General features: G+C 39.3%; 2 protein-coding genes across 6 annotated transcripts in view; one reads left to right on the top strand and one right to left on the bottom strand.

Moving 5' to 3' along the window:
- The window catches only part of SLC4A3 (solute carrier family 4 member 3), a 71263-nt gene extending 69127 nt beyond the window's left edge, over positions 1-2136 (bottom strand). The window contains exon 1 of the mRNA XM_070728448.1: positions 1712-2136. The gene's annotated coding sequence lies outside the window, so the exon portion shown is untranslated. The remainder of the gene's footprint in view (positions 1-1711) is intronic.
- Positions 1-17742, top strand: part of STK11IP (serine/threonine kinase 11 interacting protein) — a 50141-nt gene that overhangs the window by 1033 nt on the left and 31366 nt on the right. For all 5 annotated transcript variants that reach the window (XR_011556891.1, XM_070728465.1, XM_070728474.1 and 2 more), the window contains 8 exons: positions 75-138; positions 3235-3437; positions 8870-8944; positions 10028-10123; positions 10654-10761; positions 11229-11300; positions 16782-16911; positions 17432-17535. Coding sequence is in view for 4 of the 5 variants with exons in the window: in XM_070728465.1 (XP_070584566.1) it covers positions 75-138; positions 3235-3437; positions 8870-8944; positions 10028-10123; positions 10654-10761; positions 11229-11300; positions 16782-16911; positions 17432-17535 (852 nt within the window). In the remaining variant the exon portion in view is untranslated. The remainder of the gene's footprint in view (positions 1-74; positions 139-3234; positions 3438-8869; positions 8945-10027; positions 10124-10653; positions 10762-11228; positions 11301-16781; positions 16912-17431; positions 17536-17742) is intronic.

Below are 17742 nucleotides of genomic sequence, written 5' to 3' on the forward strand. Positions count from 1 at the left end.
AAAATCTAAAAAAAATTAAAATAAGAAATAGAGATTATCATTGTGTATTTTCTCCCCACCCCCTGTCTTTGCAGATGGCACCTGCTGCGCCCAAAAAAATCATGCTTCAGAGCCTAGCACAGTTGCTGCAGGATTCTGGTGAGGTTCTAATGGATGTGGAGAACTTTTATTTTGAGATGTTTGGAAAATGGCCTTAAAGCTCGATTCTGGAATGGGAAGAAATATGACCATCCTTGGGTTTGCCTTGAGTCTATGTAATGATTGCTTAATAATAATGATTGCAAGTTGAAGCTCTGGGTTCAGGCTCAACAGAGTTTTAAATAGGAGAAAACGTTTGTTTGTTTGGATTTCTATGCTGTCCTTCTCTGTAGACTCAGGGCAGCTTACAAAACAAGAATAAATACAAAATACAACATATAAGAAACCCAAACATAAAATCTGATTCTAAAACCCCAGGATTATTAAAAACAGACACCCACATGCATCCTATCACAATCATACACCCATCCTTCCGAGGTGGGTAAAATGAGGACCTGGATTGTGGGGGCAATATGCTGGCTCTGTTAAAAAGTGCTATTGCTAACAAGTTGTAAGCCGCCCTGAGTCTAAGGAGAAGGGCGGCATAAAAATTGAATGAATAAATAAACAAACAAACAAACAAACAAACAAATATCATTGGCCAAAGCAAGATGTCAGTGCTCAACGGCCCCAGGCCTTCCGGCACAGATGAGTTTTTAAAACCTTACGGAATTTAATTTAATTGAATTTCCATGGCTAGTATATTTACCAAAACTGTAGGGGTGTTTTTCCTCACAGCCCATACTTGTAATAGATATCAAAGATAATCAAAACTCAATGATACATATATTACGTTATAGGCTTTACCCATTTATAGGTTGTCCTTGAGTTACAGTCACATTGGGGACTAGAATCTTTGTCACTGAGCAAAGCAGTCATTAAGCGAGATACAATGTGACGGCTTTGTTTAATGACGGCAGGTTTGGCATTCCTGTTTGTGGTCATCAAGTAATCTTGCAGGTTGTTAGGTGGACAGAATTCCACATAAGGAACATAGGGTGTCTTGTGGCTGGTGGGAGAGATTTGGAAGGATCCGGTCAGGACCTGAAAATTCTGTCTGAGGAAATCCAAGCAGGACTTTCAGTACCTGAATTGAGAGATACTTGTAGGCACTCTGTCCTATCCTGCTGAAGCATTCTATACTACTTTCTTTACGTACTGCCTCTCTGCTTAGAAGCTGAAAATCCTTCCTGCCAAAATCCGAGTAGGGATTAATTCATAAAAGTAATAAACTTTTTGAGATAAATTATGAATGATTTGATATATAACAAAAGTGTTACTATACCTTTGATTGACTATAAGCAGTTGAAAGTAGTATCACAAAAATGTTAATTAAGTAAGTAACCAAAACAATTTTCTTAGATTACTGTTCGTATTAGCCATTGAATTAATTAACTATAAGTTGTGTTTAGTGGATATGTACAAATGATTAACTGATGTATTTTTTGTTTTGTTTTGTTCGTGTTCTCTTCTTTTTTTCTTTTTTATGTATGTTACATTCTGTGTTTTCAGTGTTCTTTTTATGTTTGTTTTTAATATAAATAATTCAATAAAAATTATTTAAAAAAAAAAAGATTTTCAATCCATGGCATGTGCTGGGTTGTTCTGGGGCAGCCCACATTGTGCTCCTTACCTTCCACGTTGTTTCTCTGCTTCCTGCTTGGACTTTGGTTTTCTCTTGTCTTTAGGGGCTGGCTGAAAGAGTTCAGCTCCCCTTCCAGGCACAGCTGGGAGAATCCTTTGGCGGAGTGCAGGAACACAGCTCAGATCTTGAGGACTTGACCTCCATTTCTGCATCTGAGTGAAGGAGTTCAGCTCCCCTTCGTGCAGAGGAGGAAACCCCTCTGGCAGGGTGCAGGGGGTGATCTCAAACTCTTCAGGATTTGTGCTCCATTTCTGCACCACGCTGAAGGAGTTCTGCTCCCCTGGTAGGCAGCTCTTTCAGCCCTCAGATATAAGAGGGGGGGGTGGTCTTGTTGGCAAGCAGCAGCAGCTTGCAGCCTTCCCTGCTGACTTCTCAATTGACCTTCTGTGGAGGCTAACAGAGAAGATTGCAAATGACAAACCCATGATTGTTGGCTGCTTGGTAACCGACTGTACATTTGCACAGGTTGCCAAGCACCCGGGTCGTGATTATGTGACCACAGGAATGGTGGCTCAACATTTTGCTGTAAAGCTCTCTTTTGGAAGCTGATGTAATTCTAAACCAATGATGGCGAAGCTTTTAGAGACCATGTGTCCAAACTGCAACCCAAAACCCACTTATTTATCGAAAAGTGCCGACACGGCAATTTAACTTGAATAAGGTGGTTGCACTACCTAAAATAATGATAAATGCAGAGTTCAGATAACTGTTCTAAGTAAAACATTATAAATGCACTTTTATGCCCCTTCATTTTTTTCTGCTTTTGAAATATTACAGCTCTCTGCCCCCCCCCCCACCCCCCACCTAGGCAGACAGAAAAGCTCCGAATGTGTGGCCATGCCTAGGATCCTCTCTGCTGGGATCCATCGTTCCCCGGCCGGCAACAGCTCTCTCTGCCCCTCCACTTCAGCAGTGCCATGCAACAGCCGGAGAAGCTCCAAATGGGTGGCCTTGCCTGGGATCCTCTCCACTGTTCCCTGGCCAACAGCTGTCGAGGTCCAGGGGCAGAGAGCATTGATGGCGACTGAGAAGTGGTATTTCCCAGTGGTGACAATCCTAGGCAAGGCCGCGTGTTCGGAGCTTCCGCGGCTGTCAAGGGGGGAAGGGCAGAGAACTCTGCCGGCAGCTTGAGAACAGTGGATCCCAGCAGGCAGGATCCCAAGCAAGGCTGCGTGTTCAGAGCTTGCCGAGTTGAGGGGGTAGAGAGCTCAGCTGGTGTCTGGAGAATGGTAGATAGCAGCAGGGAGGATCCCAGGCAAGGCATTAACAGTGGCAATCATGACTCTTTAACATTACAGATAATCCTCGATTTACAACTATAGTTGAGCCCAGAATCTATGTGAAAAATTGGTTAATTGAGTTTTGCTCCATTTTACATCTTGTCATGGTTGTATGAACTGTTGTAAGTCAAGGACCACCTGTATATTATTTACCTTTCCCTCCTGCAGTTATTCTGTGCAGTAAATATACTGTACATTGATCTGTTAATGTCTGTATTTTTTTCTTATCAGGGGACTTGATTCTGGATGGTACCAGCACCTTGACCTTGTTCACTTCCACACTTCAAATTCTCAATCAGATCATTGAGCAGTACCTCCTGCCACGAAATCAGAACCATGGCTTCATTGCGCTCTCGTCACACCCTGCTGAAACATCTGCTATTCTTCAAGCCCAGTTTCTCTTCGATGTCTTGCAAAAAACTCTCTCCCTGAAGGTATGTCCTGAAATGTGAAATTCTGTGCATTCATTGCCTGCTTTGGGGGAAAGCTTCTATATTGCAGAAGATTTGTATTTATATATTTGGGTTGTTCTAATACAACTGTATGTTACTACTGTGTTATATAATTACGATATAACAGAGAATTTGTGGTCTTCAGATGTTGCTGAACAGCCATTTTTAACATCTCCAGCCTGTGTAGCCAATACTGAGGGGCATTGAAAGTTAGACTTCACCAACATCTTTGATTGAGAAGTATGTGCCATCAAATTGTTTTCAACAAGCTCCTCAACTCAGAAATTTGTATCAGTGCTGTTGAAGTCTCTTAGCTTTCACATAAAACATTTTATTTCAAATACTATGAAATTTAACAACCTCATACCATCTTTCAGCATTGAGAAGCATCACAAATTGCAAATCTAAATAAAATGTGTGGAAAAAGTGAAGGATCCCTAATGCAAGTTACTAAGGAGTAAATTGAATTAGATAGTATGTTCTTTAGTTTTGAATATTCAAAGTTGGGAGAAAATAATTATTAACCTATGAAATGCTCCTAATGTGATTTTTTTAAATTAGTCCATCTACTCTGCGCCTAATTTTGTGCGGTCTGCAGAGAACCATGCTGCATAAAACCTTTTTTAAGGAGCATTTTAAAAAAGATTACTGGAGTTGCCACATTGGAATTATAAAGGTGGCTTGGCAAAGATGATGACAAGAATTTTGAGAGAAGAGATGTAGAAAGTTTGAGAAGTTGGATGTTAGAACTTTTTTGACTCTAAAGATTGTGGCAAGAAAGAAAGGACACATAATTGATTTGTCGATCAAGATGAAAATAATAGGTTACTGTTTTAAGTGATTGTTTTTTTAAAAAAATTGGGACTGGATAGTGATGGTTATTTCTGGTAATGATTAATATTTTTTTAACTAGGACTGGGCTTTGATTATTTGAAGAGTGGAAATGGGGAGGAATCTGTTTAAATAGAAAGAAATGGTTTAAATTGGTTGTAATAGATATAATTTGTAATATTTGTGTTGTTCTTTCTGGTAACCTTTACTGGGCTTTTGCTGATTGATATGTAGACATGAGGTTTTAGAGATGGGTATTATAGAGAATGGGGTAAGGTATGGAACGAAGAAGTGTTCAATTACATTTTCAGAGAGAGTGATAAGGTGTTAATTTGGATTATACACTGCTCAAAAAAATAAAGGGAACACTTAAACAGCAGAATATAACTCCAAGTAAATCAAACTTCTGTGAAATCAAACTGTCCACTTAGGAAGCAACACTGATTGACAATCAATTTCACATGTTGTCAGCACATTCAACGTTGTACAAAACAAGGTATTCAATGAGAATATTTCAGTCATTCAGATCTAGGATGTGTTATTTGAGTGTTCTCTTTATTTTTTTGAGCAGTATATTTGCCAAGAATGAAGGATAAGGTTTATTTTTCTATTATTCTTTCTCTCTCCCCCTTTTTTTACTGCATTTTTAAATTTTTTTAATGTATTAAAAAACCGCCTTCTATCGCACGAATCCCAGCGGCCGATAAGGTCCCATAGAGTTGGCCTTCTCCGGGTCCCGTCAACCAAGCAATGTCGTTTGGCGGGCCCCAGGGGAAGAGCCTTCTCTGTGGCGGCCCCGGCCCTCTGGAATCAACTCCCCCCAGAGATTAGAATGGCCCCCACCCTCCTTGTCTTTCGCAAATTACTCAAGACCCATCTTTGTCGCCAGGCATGGGGGAGTTAGGATATTCCTTCCCCTAGGCCATTACAAGTTACGTATGGTATGTTTGTGTGTATGTTTGGTTTTTATAATAAGGGTTTTTAGTTGTTTTATTAATTTGGATTGTTACATGTTGTTTTTTATCATTGTTGTTAGCTGCCCCGAATCTGCGTAGAGGGGCGGCATACAAATCCAATAAATAAATAAATAAATAAATAAATAAATTTGTGTAGCACACAGTATATTAGTTTCCTGAATGTATAGTTCTGCATTTTTATTTAGTAACAGCATAAATGCAGAATGTCCTCCATTGTATGTGGTGCTTAATTATATTAATTTTATAATGCGCAATATAATCTTGATGAGAAAATAATGAAATTGCTTTAAATAGGCTTATTTCACAAAAAATATGGAAGTTGATGATGTTCCTGATGAAATTACAATATGTCTAGAGTGTTCTCTGTTCTGTCGTCTAGAAACTATTGAGTGGGCAACAGCAATTTCTGCCAGGTCTACTTGGCATAAGACTGAGGAGGTGGTGAACGATTAGCAAAGAACCAGCTTCCTCTTGGCTGCAAATGTATATCCATGCCATCTGTTCAAGCAGACAAAAAGCAGATTGGGGATCTGGGATGTGCTGGAATCAGTATTTGTGAATGTTTAGCAATTTAGCCTCACGATAACTGAAGAGACATATAATGGTATATATGAAGGCTAGATGAGTATGAGTTACCTGATTTAATTTGGAAGTCTTGAACATTACAACTCTGCTGTGCAGATCTCAGATGTCTGCCCAGAAGATTTAAACTGAAAAATGTATGTATTTACTGAAGATTTACTGCAGATACATTTTAGTAATGAAATCTGGAATGTGTCTTTCCTCTTTCTGCAATTGTTTTCAGCAGGGGGAAATGACAAGTCCTTTGGGGGGGGGGAATTGTGTTCATTAACTCCTTTTATTTTTTAACTTTACCAGGAATAACTTGTGTGAAAGAGGATTTTTTTAAAAATCACAAAAAGTGATAGATGTTATTTTTGAAATCTGAATAAAAGCAGAGACTATATTATTCTGAAGTTGATCCTTTCTTTGCCTTGTATCTCTTGGCTTTGGGTATTTTAAGGTTAGAGATGCTGCATAGGGAAGCATACTAAACCATCTCGTTCATTTTAACTAGTAGGCAAAAGACTTGTAATCTTTTTAGTAACTTCAGGCTTTGATAGTCATGAAACATTTAGCTAGAACAGGGATTATGTACAGGAGTGGATTGAAAAATGCTTGCTATTTTGAGATAGCTATGCTGTGGCACTCTATAATTTAGTGTATTATGAAATTAATTGAAAAGCTGCATTACTATTTGTTCTGCCGGGCTCTCTGGTAGAAGCCTCCCGAAAATTCACAGGTACAAATTTCAGACACACACACGTTTGAAAATTCAAAACAATGTCCTTTATCACGAAATTAAAAAGAAACAAAGCACCCTTTTTGTATTGCAAAGAGCACTCTTCCCCAAAACAACCTTGTCGGCTGTACAAGTCCCTTAATCAGTCCTTAAGTACTTAGCTAGTAGCTGTGAAGAAACAGCCCTCCTTCTTCCCACGAAGTGAAACACACACACTTTGCTCTGCTTTGGTGTCAAAGGCGTGAAAAATCCACAAACAAAGTTCAGACACAGCGAGGCATGATCCTGAAGAACTGCGATCAGATAATCTTCCACAACGGCCAAATTAGCACGCTGCTATTTATAGCAGCAGCTCTAATTAGTGGAGCCCCACCCAAACACAGGTGGCCTCTCTTATCTCCTGTAATATTTCCTCAATTGGTCTCTTCAATGCATAAGTCTGCGCCTGCGTGGGTCTAACACTTCGTCATCCGAATCGACCGAAGATGATGATGATGATGATGATGATGATGATGATGATGATTATTATTATTATTATTATTATTATTTATTAGATTTGTATGCCGCCCCTCTCCGAAGACTCGGGGCGGCTATAGATAATGGTGATTGGCTTCCTGGGCTGTGTGCCAAGCCCCCCTCTTCCAAGTCACCCCCACCTTCTTCGTCCGAGGAAACTGCACTCCCTGACTCTGCCGGCAACAAAACAGGCCTAGGACATGTTGACGTTTCCCCTGCCTCCACCTCCACTTTCCTTGGGGCAGGAGCTGGGCCAGAGCCAACCACAACACTATTTAAAGAATCTGAATTCAAATTTAACTTTTCCATGAGAAATGAGATAAAGCCTCCTGAAGCCACCAGAGGGTGAAAAACAGCACAAGGGCAGACCAGAAGTCAGTTTTTCCAAACTTCCGGTTTGCCCGTTGGGCTGTTTTTCTTCACTTTGGACCTTCAGGAAGCTTCCCTGAAACCTTAGGAGAGCGTAACGGCCTTCCCCAAGGCGGAAAATCATCTGGCCAGGGCTCCTGGAGCTGACATAGGGCAATGCCTCATGTGCCCTCCAATATGGCTCTGCGTACCAACTGTGGCACATGTGCCATAGGTTCACCATCACTGGCCTATGAGAACATGCAAAACTTGCATAGTGGACTCTTGAATAAAGATGTGCTTGCATTGTTACAGAGAGTTCACTTATTAAAAAATAGAATCCTCTTTAACAAAGCACAAGGGAACATGGTATCTCACCCTCCTGTCATGGAATAGATACTTTGATGATTATCTAAAGCCCTCATGTCTTTTAATTACTTTACTATTTGATGTGATGATAACGGCTCCTGTTCCATGCCTCTACCCCCTTTCCAAGTTTCTATTCTTCTGAAATGTTTTTAGCTAAAATCAGCACATAGTCAGCCTTTATATCTTTATGATGACTTTATCATGAGAAGATCGCCATTGAAATCTCCATTTAAAAAATCATCTTTGCTCCATTTTGTTCTTCACTGAGCTTGTTTTGTCATAACAATTGTTTTGCCTGTAGATTGAATCTGAGGGCCTTCTAGGTTGTATCTTATGCCCGCACTCTGTAGTAGTTGTTAGACTTTGCTTTCACATAACAGAACGTAGAATTTAGGTATACTTTTTGACCTATGCAAGAGTAATTGCGAAAATTATTCTGATGAATTACAGGTTAGGAGTTCATGAAAAAAAGCATTAAGGAATGGCATGATAAAGTGGTTTAATATTACATAAAAGACTGCTTTAAGTGTATTATTGGAAATCTAGGAGTAATTAATAAACCATGAATGAAATCTACAGTTGTCCCATTTCTATTCATTTTTACTTTGAGCTTTGTCTTCCTGAATTTGGTTTAGTGTGGAAAACAAAATAACAAAATGGGGAAAATGAACCCCATTTTCCCAGATTCCCACATCAGCTATTGTTGCTTCTCTGAGATTTTTAGATAGGGTTATCATGCAAAACCAGCTCCCAATGGAAGTGTATGCTTTAGCACTCTCTTTATTGGTTAGCATGTAAGATGTAGCTAGATTAGAACATTGGAACTCTAGTAACTACATATTTCGGGTGCAGCATTATGCCTACGTAGAGTACATGCTTACTTCTGCTAGTTATTCATTCTTTCATTTGCTGGATTTTTCAGAATTGCTGATGTAAGGATGAACATTTTGAAATGGCACCAGCTTGGTTTCATAAACCTTTGTGGGAGGCAGCATATTTGGGGATAAGATGATCTTGCAATATTAGATACCTTTGCTAATAGTTGGTATTACTCTCTATGTTTCTTTCAGCTCATATTTGTTCCTGGATGTTCTTTACTAGCTCCTGTGAAGATTTCTCCCTTTAAGTCATTGCGACGTTTAGAGGTAAGTTTCAAGGACTACTGCATAGCCCTTTTAAGTATAGAATAAGTTTTGGTTTGGTATTATTTCTGGAAGCACTGGGGGATAAAGCAGTGTTTCTCCTAAGCATATATCAATAACTGGGTAGTGCGATATTTCATACCTAAGTCTTTTTTTCCAGAATATTTGAATATATATTTTTTTCAAAATATTGAAACTGATTTTAGTTTGCTGCATGATCTAAAAAGAGTCTTTCTAAATTTGACATAACAATTACGTAATAGCATGGAACATAGGACTTGAAAGAGCTTACAAAATTGTATAATCATACTGTAGCTCTATTTTTTCAAGGTGGTGTCGTCTGAGTTATGGGCACACAGCTCAGTGACAAAAACGCTGAGCTTATCGATCAGAAAGGTTTGAAGTTCAGTGGTTTGAATCCCTATTGCCACATAACCGAGTGTACTCCTATTACTTGCCCCAGCTTCTGCCAATCTAGCAATGTGAAAGCATGTAAAAATGCAAGTAGAAAAATAGGGACCACCTTTGGTGGAAAGGTACCAACAATCCATGCGCCTTCTGCATATAGTAATGCCAGCCACATGACCACAGAGACATCAAGACAGCACTGGCTTTTCAGCTTAGAAACAGATATGAGCACCATCCCCTAGAGTCGGGAACAACTAGCATGTATGTACGAGAGGAACCTTTACATTGATTATTGATTGATTGATTGATTGATTGATTGACTGGACTTATATGCCACCCTTCTCAGAGGATTCAGGGCAGCTTACAACATATACTTTACCTTTATTGTTTGAGTTAAGGAAAAATACATATGAAATAAATAGGATCCTATTGTGCCAGAGGTGGATAAAGCTGAAGATCTATATAGCATGCTTAAAGAACAGCTTTTAAGAATTGATAACTAGCAGGGGCAGGGATGAGGAATGTTGGCAATTGTTCAGCAACATCTGGAGAGAAACAGTTTCTTTACTGATATCTAGAATACATATTCCCATGTATATGCGCACAGGAGAGGATTATTGAACCTGCATTGGATTTTTTTTTAATACGTATTCACTCTTCTTTTTTTGTTCCCTTTAGTTGAGATGTGTTCCTCTGCACTGTCTTCAAGGCCTGAGATTTGTTTATTCCCAGTTAGAGGCTTTGACCTGTTCCAGATGTGTGAATTCTCTGGAAGTGAGTAGTGATATTCCATACTGGACTTTTATCTACCATCAGGAAAAGAACGGCTGGCCAAAAAATATGCATTCTGCACGGAATGTCATAAGGCACCTACATATCTACATTAATAGTTTCCTGATGGGTTTTATGGAACACTATGATTTTAAGCGGAAGTTCACATAGATAAAAGGGGAAGGAAATCTTTTTTGCCTTAATAATATTGTTTCTTCCTGGTAGCTTTTTAATTCACAAGAAAGAGTTCTTAGTGAGGAAAAAATGCCCTTAAGTCATTTCCTTCTTTCTCAGTAAACTTTATTTATTTATTTTATTTATTTGGTCAGATTTCTATGCCACCCTTCTCCGCAGACTCAGGACAGCTTACAACTTCCTCTACAAATTGTATATTGGGCTATTCTGATTTTGAAAGTGCTTCCTAGTGCGAAATGTCTTTCAGTCTTGAAGCAAAAACTTCAAAGCAGGTTGCTGAGAGTCTCAGGTGGCCACCCTAATTTTATCACCATGCTATCCATCTTCTTTATTTACAGGAGATCCTTTCTGCATGTGGCGGAGATCTTAGTTCTGCACTTCCTTGGCTGGAATTACACACAGCCAACTTCAGCTACAATTCTATTGCAACCTTGGATGATTCACTGGTATGAGGGTTTCCCCCCTATAAAGCTGAAGGCAGCAAACATAGAATACTCCTTCCTTGTCCTATTTTCCTCACAGCGACCAGAGTAAATGAGTTGGGCTGAGAAAGAGAGTCTGGCTCAAAGTCACCTAGCCAGTTTTTTCATGCCTACATTGGGACTAGAATTCCCAGTCTCATTGTTTGTAGATCAACTATTGTGCAAGTAAGGCATAGCAGTTGGTGAAATCACATGCTTTTTAAAATAGAATATTGCACAGAGGGTGCTTGCCAGAAATAAGCACACAATCTGATGGTAATCTAATATTGTAGTCTTTTTTATTTGTTGACTATCTTTCTCAGAAAATGGAATGGGAGAGATTTTGAAATGATTGTTCTATAATTTGCCATCTTCAGTGTTAGATACTTGCCTTTTGGACTTGGTTCGTTTGTAACCATTAAACTCTTGTTTTCCCCCCCCTCTCTATTAAGCAATTATTAAATGTCCTGAAGGCTTTGGATCTTAGTCATAATCTCATCCAGGACTGCCAGCACTTCTTGACTGTAAGTATCTGGCAGTAAACTCAGTGCTACCTTTCTGAAATTAACTATGTCAATTAACAACTCTAATTGCAACAATCTGCTAATAGTCAATGGTATTTTACATCATTTAGGCAAAAAACCCCATTGCTATCAGAGGAAGCATCAAATTTCCTTGAAATGTTCAGTGACATTTTATTTCTATTTAATGCTCCATTTTCTGGGTTTCTGCTCTGTAAAGTTCTTGAAGTTCCTTATATCTTTTCAACTGACTTTATTAAATTCAATAATACTTTCCTTGTTATAACAGTTCTGAATAGGTAAAATATATACCAAAGGTAGAGTTATTCTGCCATCCTGAAAATACACTGTCACAACATTGTCCTTTCCAATTTGCTTTTTTCTATCTTGTCTTCTATAGTTTATTTTTATTTTTTGGATGGGAGGCTATTTTAAATGCTTTTTATTATTTTTCAAACTTAATTATAGGTATGCAGTCCTAGTAATGTATGTAATTGTTTTTCATTTGCTTACAAAAAGGCATTTTAGTAGTAAGGCATTTCAAGTTTGTAACATTGGACAAATAAATAAAATCTTGAAATCTTTGTGCCATAATAGTCTTTTAATTTTTCCATAAAATAGCTTACTAGTGGGTAAGTATTTTTCCTACCCATAAGAATGGGGACCTATAATAAATTCAAATTTAGTTTAATACTAGAGACAAATTTCAAAGAACAGTTGGCTTTCTTGTTTAGTAATCTTTGTGACTTATGGATGGATAATTGTATGTGTTGGGATTTTTTTTGCACTAGGTCATGTTTAGGCATATATAAGTTAAAATTATTATCTTGACTCCTGAATGCTAATAACCAAGTACTGTAGTATACTGGTAGGTGTTTATGGATTTTGCAATAACCTCTTTACACCTTTCTAGCAAAGGTGGGCAATTGCACTGTGACTTCCAATATTTTAAGCTCAAGTATTACATTAATGTTTTTAATTATTTATAGCAAGAAAATGGAAAAACAATAAAGTTCAAAAATAAATTCTTTAGGATTTTTTTTTTAAAAAAATCACGGCTACTGTCCCAGTGTAGCATTATACCCAAACTTTAAATCCCAGTTGAATATAGCACTATAGAGATACTGGAGGAAGAGGAATGCTAGTAATTGAATTTGTAAGTGGTTATAGAATCCAGTTGACAGAATTAGATATACTGCTCTTAGTATTTGGAGGTGGGAATATTCCAGAAGCCTTGATAAATAAGGCCACAGCTGCATCTTGATGAACAGAGTGTTCCAACAATGATTAGCAAGTCAGATGCCCCTGGAAAAAATAAGTAGATTAGCATGGTTGGTAGCTTTATCTATTGTAGGAAACTTTGAATCAATGCTATTTCTGAATTCCTCCTTTGAATATTTTGATTAGAATCAAGATGAAGTGGGGTTGTCATTCCTAGAATGGTTATTATTAGTGCACTAATGATACATCATTCTGTTCTGTCGAGCGCTCTGGTAGAATCCTCCCGAAAATGCACAGATACAATTTCAGACACACACACGTTTGACAATTCAAAACAATGTTCTTTATACCGAAAATGCAAATAAATGGAGCACTCTTTTTGTATAGCAAAGAACACTCGTCTCCAAACAAACTGGTAATTTGTACAAGTCCCTTATCAGTTCTGAGATACTTAGCTTGCAGGCAATTCACAGTCCTTCTTCTTTCACAAAGTGAAACACACTTTGCTCTGGTTTAGTTTCAAAGCGGGGGAAAATCAGCACACAAAGGTCAAAGTCAGCAAAGCAGGCACGAAACACAATGATGAGATAATCCTCCACAATGGCCAAACCCACAGGCTGCTATTTATAGCAGCCTCACTAATTACCACAGCCCCACCCAACCACAGGTGGCCTCATTTTCTTTGATAATAATCTCTCAGTTGTTGCTGCCTATGCATCGCTCTCCGCATGCGTGGCTGTATCATTAACTCTTGTTCTGAATCCAAGGAGGAGCTAGATAATTGATCTCCTTCTGAGCTGTCTGCCACACTCTCCTCCTCCCTGTCACTCATGTCTTCTTGGTCAGAGGAGCCTTCATCAGCAGATTCCACCGGGAGCAAAACAGGCCTGCGACATGTGGATGTCTCCCCCACATCCACAGTCCTTGTGGCAGGAGCTGGGCTAGAGCTAACCACAACACATTCTATAGATAGTCCTTGACTTACCACTATTTGTTTAGTTTGACTATTTGAAGTTACAGTGATGCTGAAAAAAGTGACTGATAACTGATTCTTTCAACCGTTGGAGCATCCTTGCTGTCATATGATCAGAATTTTGGTCCTTGGCCGCTGGCATGTATTTATGATAGCTATAGCATCCCAAGGTCATGTAATTGCCATTTTGCAACCTTCTCAGCTGGCTTCTGACAAAGTCAATGGAGGAAGCCTCTATTTACTTAATGACTTCATGATTCATTAACCATTGCAGGGATTTGTTTAATGACAAAACAAAAACATAAAATCAATCATGGCTCACTTTAATGACTGCCTTGCTTAGCGATCGAAGTTACAGCCCCACTTAGGGATGTAAGTCAAGGTCTACCTACTCTTTTTCTTATATTGAAGCAAAACAATGGGGCAAGCTATTAAAATTTGGTAAGGCGGGCTTCTTGGGCATTGCGTTCTATGTACCATTCAATAGTATCCCTTTAACAAAGGCAAATTTTAAATTTTATTTATTTATTCAATTTTTTATGCCGCCCTTCTCCTTAGACTCAGGGCGGCTTACAACATGTTAGCAATAGCACTTTTTAACAGAGCCAGCCTATTGCCCCCACAATCCGGGTCCTCAATTTACCCACCTTGGAAGGATGGAAGGCTGAGTCAACCTTGAGCCGGTGATGAGATTTGAACCGCTGACATGCAGATCTATCAGTCAGCTTCAGTGGCCTGCAGTACAGCACTCTACCTGCTGCGCCACCTCGGCTTTAACATTCCCACAAGAGAATGAGCAATTACTCTAAAATTGAAATTCTGTAAAAGACCGAGGAGATTAAAGCTGTATTCCAGTTGCCTCCTGCCATTCTGATTTTACCTTTTACATACTGTTTCTGGGTAAAAGCTGCTTTTGGTCTGTATTCCCAGTTGGTTTAGTGCTTTGAAATCTTTAGTAAAGTACACAAAAGACCTTTAGGCCTAGGGGGCAGGATGGCTATACTTTTCCTAACTTGGTGTTGGCAATTACATAACTAGATAAATAAAAGTTTGCAGGCTTCCTCTAATCAACTAACTTGATTTTTTGTTGATAGGTCCTATGTATCACTTCTTACAAATACAAACACACACAAACACACACACTATAACATGTTTGACTGTTCTGCCGGGCTCTCTGGTAGAAGCCTCACGAAAATTCACGGGTACAAATTTCAGACACACACACGTTTGAAAATTCAAAACAATGTCCTTTATCACAAAATTCAAAAGAAACAAAGCACCCTTTTTGTATTGCAAAGAGCACTCTTCCCCAAAACAACCTTGTCGGCTGTACAAGTCCCTTAATCAGTCCTTAAGTACTTAGCTAGTAGCTGTGAAGAAACGTCACAGCCCTCCTTCTTCCCACAAAGTGAAACATACACACACTTTACTCTGCTTTGGTGTCAAAGGCATGAAAAATCCACAAAGTTCAGACACAGCAAGGCACGATCCTGAAGTACTGCGATCGGATAATCTTCCACAACGGCCAAACTAGCACGCTGCTATTTATAGCAGCAACTCTAATTACTAGAGCCCCACCCAAACACAGGTGGCCTCTCTTATCTCCTGTAATATGTCCTCAATTGGTCTCTTCAATGCATAAGTCTGTGCCTGCATGGGTCTAACACTTTGTCATATGAATCGACCAAAGATAATGGTGATTGGCTTCCTGGGCTGTGTGCCAAGCCCCCCTCTTCCAAGTCACCCCCACCTTCTTCTTTGTCTGAGGAAACTGCACTCCCTGACTCTGCCGGCAACAAAACAGGCCTAGGACATGTTGACGTTTCCCCTGCATCCACCTCCACATTCCCTGGGGCAGGAGCTGGGCCAGAGCCAACCACAACACTGACATGCATGAGAAAGGAGGTCCAATACCTTCAGAAGAAAGCCCAGATTGGAGAAGATGATTTAAATAATCTTAGGAGCTGAGAACAGTCCATGCAAAACAATCTTCCCTATTGTAAGAGTTACAGCAAATGTATTTCAGGTTGAGTGGGTCTGCTCTAAACACTAAATTGCTTAATGTTAACTGTTTAAAATCTGTGTCTTCATAAAGAAATTGTGGATTATAATGAAACAAATTAGCAATTGCACTAAATGCTTCTTGGATGGGAGAACTGCCAGTCCTTTTTGGCCACCTGCATCTTCTTGCTGTGTAGTTACTGCCCTTATTTCCAAGGGCCTCATGTGGCTGTCATGCGCTAGTTGGCTAAGAACAAAGTTAGGTCATATGCAGCGTTGGCAGAGTATCTAAATATTTTACGATAAAAAGTGTTCTGCCAAGGACTTTAATCTTTTATGCTTTCATGAACACTTTTGATCAGATATAACTAGCTGAAGGGAGACACTTTTGATGTGTTTTCACGAAGCGCCAGGTAAGTGGCAGCATGTAGGCTTTGACTGACCTCACAGTGCTACACAAGGCTTATATTGGGTTTATATTTGGATAGGAAATATCAGCAGAGCTCTGCTGAGAAGGAAATACTAGTGGGGTAAACTGGAAAGTAGACAAAAAATTGCACAAGGAGGCAATGGAAAATTGTTGTTGTTGTTGAAAGAATGACATGTGTTACGTAGTTGCCAAAAACTGAGCTTGATTTCATAGAAACATAGAAAACTGACGGCAGAAAAAGACGTCATGACCCATCTAGTCTGCCCTTATACTATTTTCTGTATTTTATCTTAGGATGGATATATGTTTATCCCAGGCATGTTTAAATTCAGTTACTGTGGATTTATCTACCACGTCTGCTGAAAGTTTGTTCCAAGGATCTACTACTCTTTCAGTAAAATAATATTTTCTCATGTTGCTTTTGATCTTTCCCCCAACTAACTTCAGATTGTGTCCCCTTGTTCTTGTGTTCACTTTCCTATTAAAAACACTCCCCTCCTGGACCTTATTTAACCCTTTGACATATTTAAATGTTTCGATCGTGTCCCCCCTTTTCCTTCTGTCCTCCAGACTATACAGATTGAGTTCATTAAGTCTTTCCTGATACGTTTTATGCTTAAGACCTTCCACCATTCTTGTAGCCCGTCTTTGGACCCGTTCAGTTTTATCAATATCCTTTTGTAGGTGAGGTCTCCAGAACTGAACACAGTATTCCAAATGTGGTCTCACCAGCACTCTATATAGCGGGATCATAATAGCAGTCTATATAGCGGGATTTTCAAGGAGAATTCACTTTCAGTCTGAAAAAGCGAATGGCGAAGAGTATGACTGAGTAATGCTGAGATTTATTACCCTGCAGGTGCTGATGGAGCTGGAATATTTAAATGTGGCATATAATTTCCTACCTAAGGTGCCTGAACTTGGGCTACATAGTCGGGCTAAGCTGACGAGCCTAATTCTCCGATACAACCATCTAGCCAACATTAGTGGTAAGGCTATAGTGAAAGGGCTAAAAGCTTTCATAAAATATTGGGCTAGATTAGAGACTTGAAACACTGTTTGAAAAAAGATTGGCTTCTTTCTGATGGTACAGTGTTCCCTCGATTTTCGCGGGTTCGAACTTCGCGAAAAGCCTATACCACGGTTTTTCAAAAATATTAATTAAAAAATACTTTGCGGTTTTTTCCCATATAACACGGTTTTTCCTGCCCGATGACGTCATATGTCATTGCCAAACTTTCGTCCGCCTTTAATTAAAAAAAATTTAAATACATTTTAATAAATAAACATGGTGGGTAATAATCTAAATGGTTCCTAAGGGAATGGGAAATTGTAATTTAGGGGTTTAATGTGTTAAGGGAAGGCTTGTAACACTGTTCATAGCCAAAAATAGTGTATTTACTTCCGCATCTCTACTTTGCGGAAATTCGACTTTCGCGGGCGGTCTCGGAACGCATCCCCCGCGAAAATCGAGGGAACACTGTACTTACTCTGCTTGCTTCTTTGCAGGTGTGGAACAGCTGTCCAATCTTCAACACCTAGATATTGCCTATAACTTGTTGCTGGAACACTCTGCCTTAGCACCCTTGGCTTGGTTGCATAATTTGAGAAGAGTGAGTATTTACCGTTACTCCGGAGTATTGGGGGGTAACAGTGGCTCAGAGGAAGCGCTGTTTCAAACTGTATAAAACCTGAAGATTAGGATTCGATGGTAATAATTGCAGAGCATTGATTGGTGGTAGCATTTCGATATTGGATGAATTCACTCTTGGGTGAACAAGGGTATTGTAATAGTGAGAAAGTTGGCCCCAGCATCCTGC

Source organism: Erythrolamprus reginae, chromosome 1 (assembly GCF_031021105.1).
Source record: "Erythrolamprus reginae isolate rEryReg1 chromosome 1, rEryReg1.hap1, whole genome shotgun sequence".
Taxonomy (NCBI): Eukaryota; Metazoa; Chordata; class Lepidosauria; order Squamata; family Dipsadidae; genus Erythrolamprus; species Erythrolamprus reginae.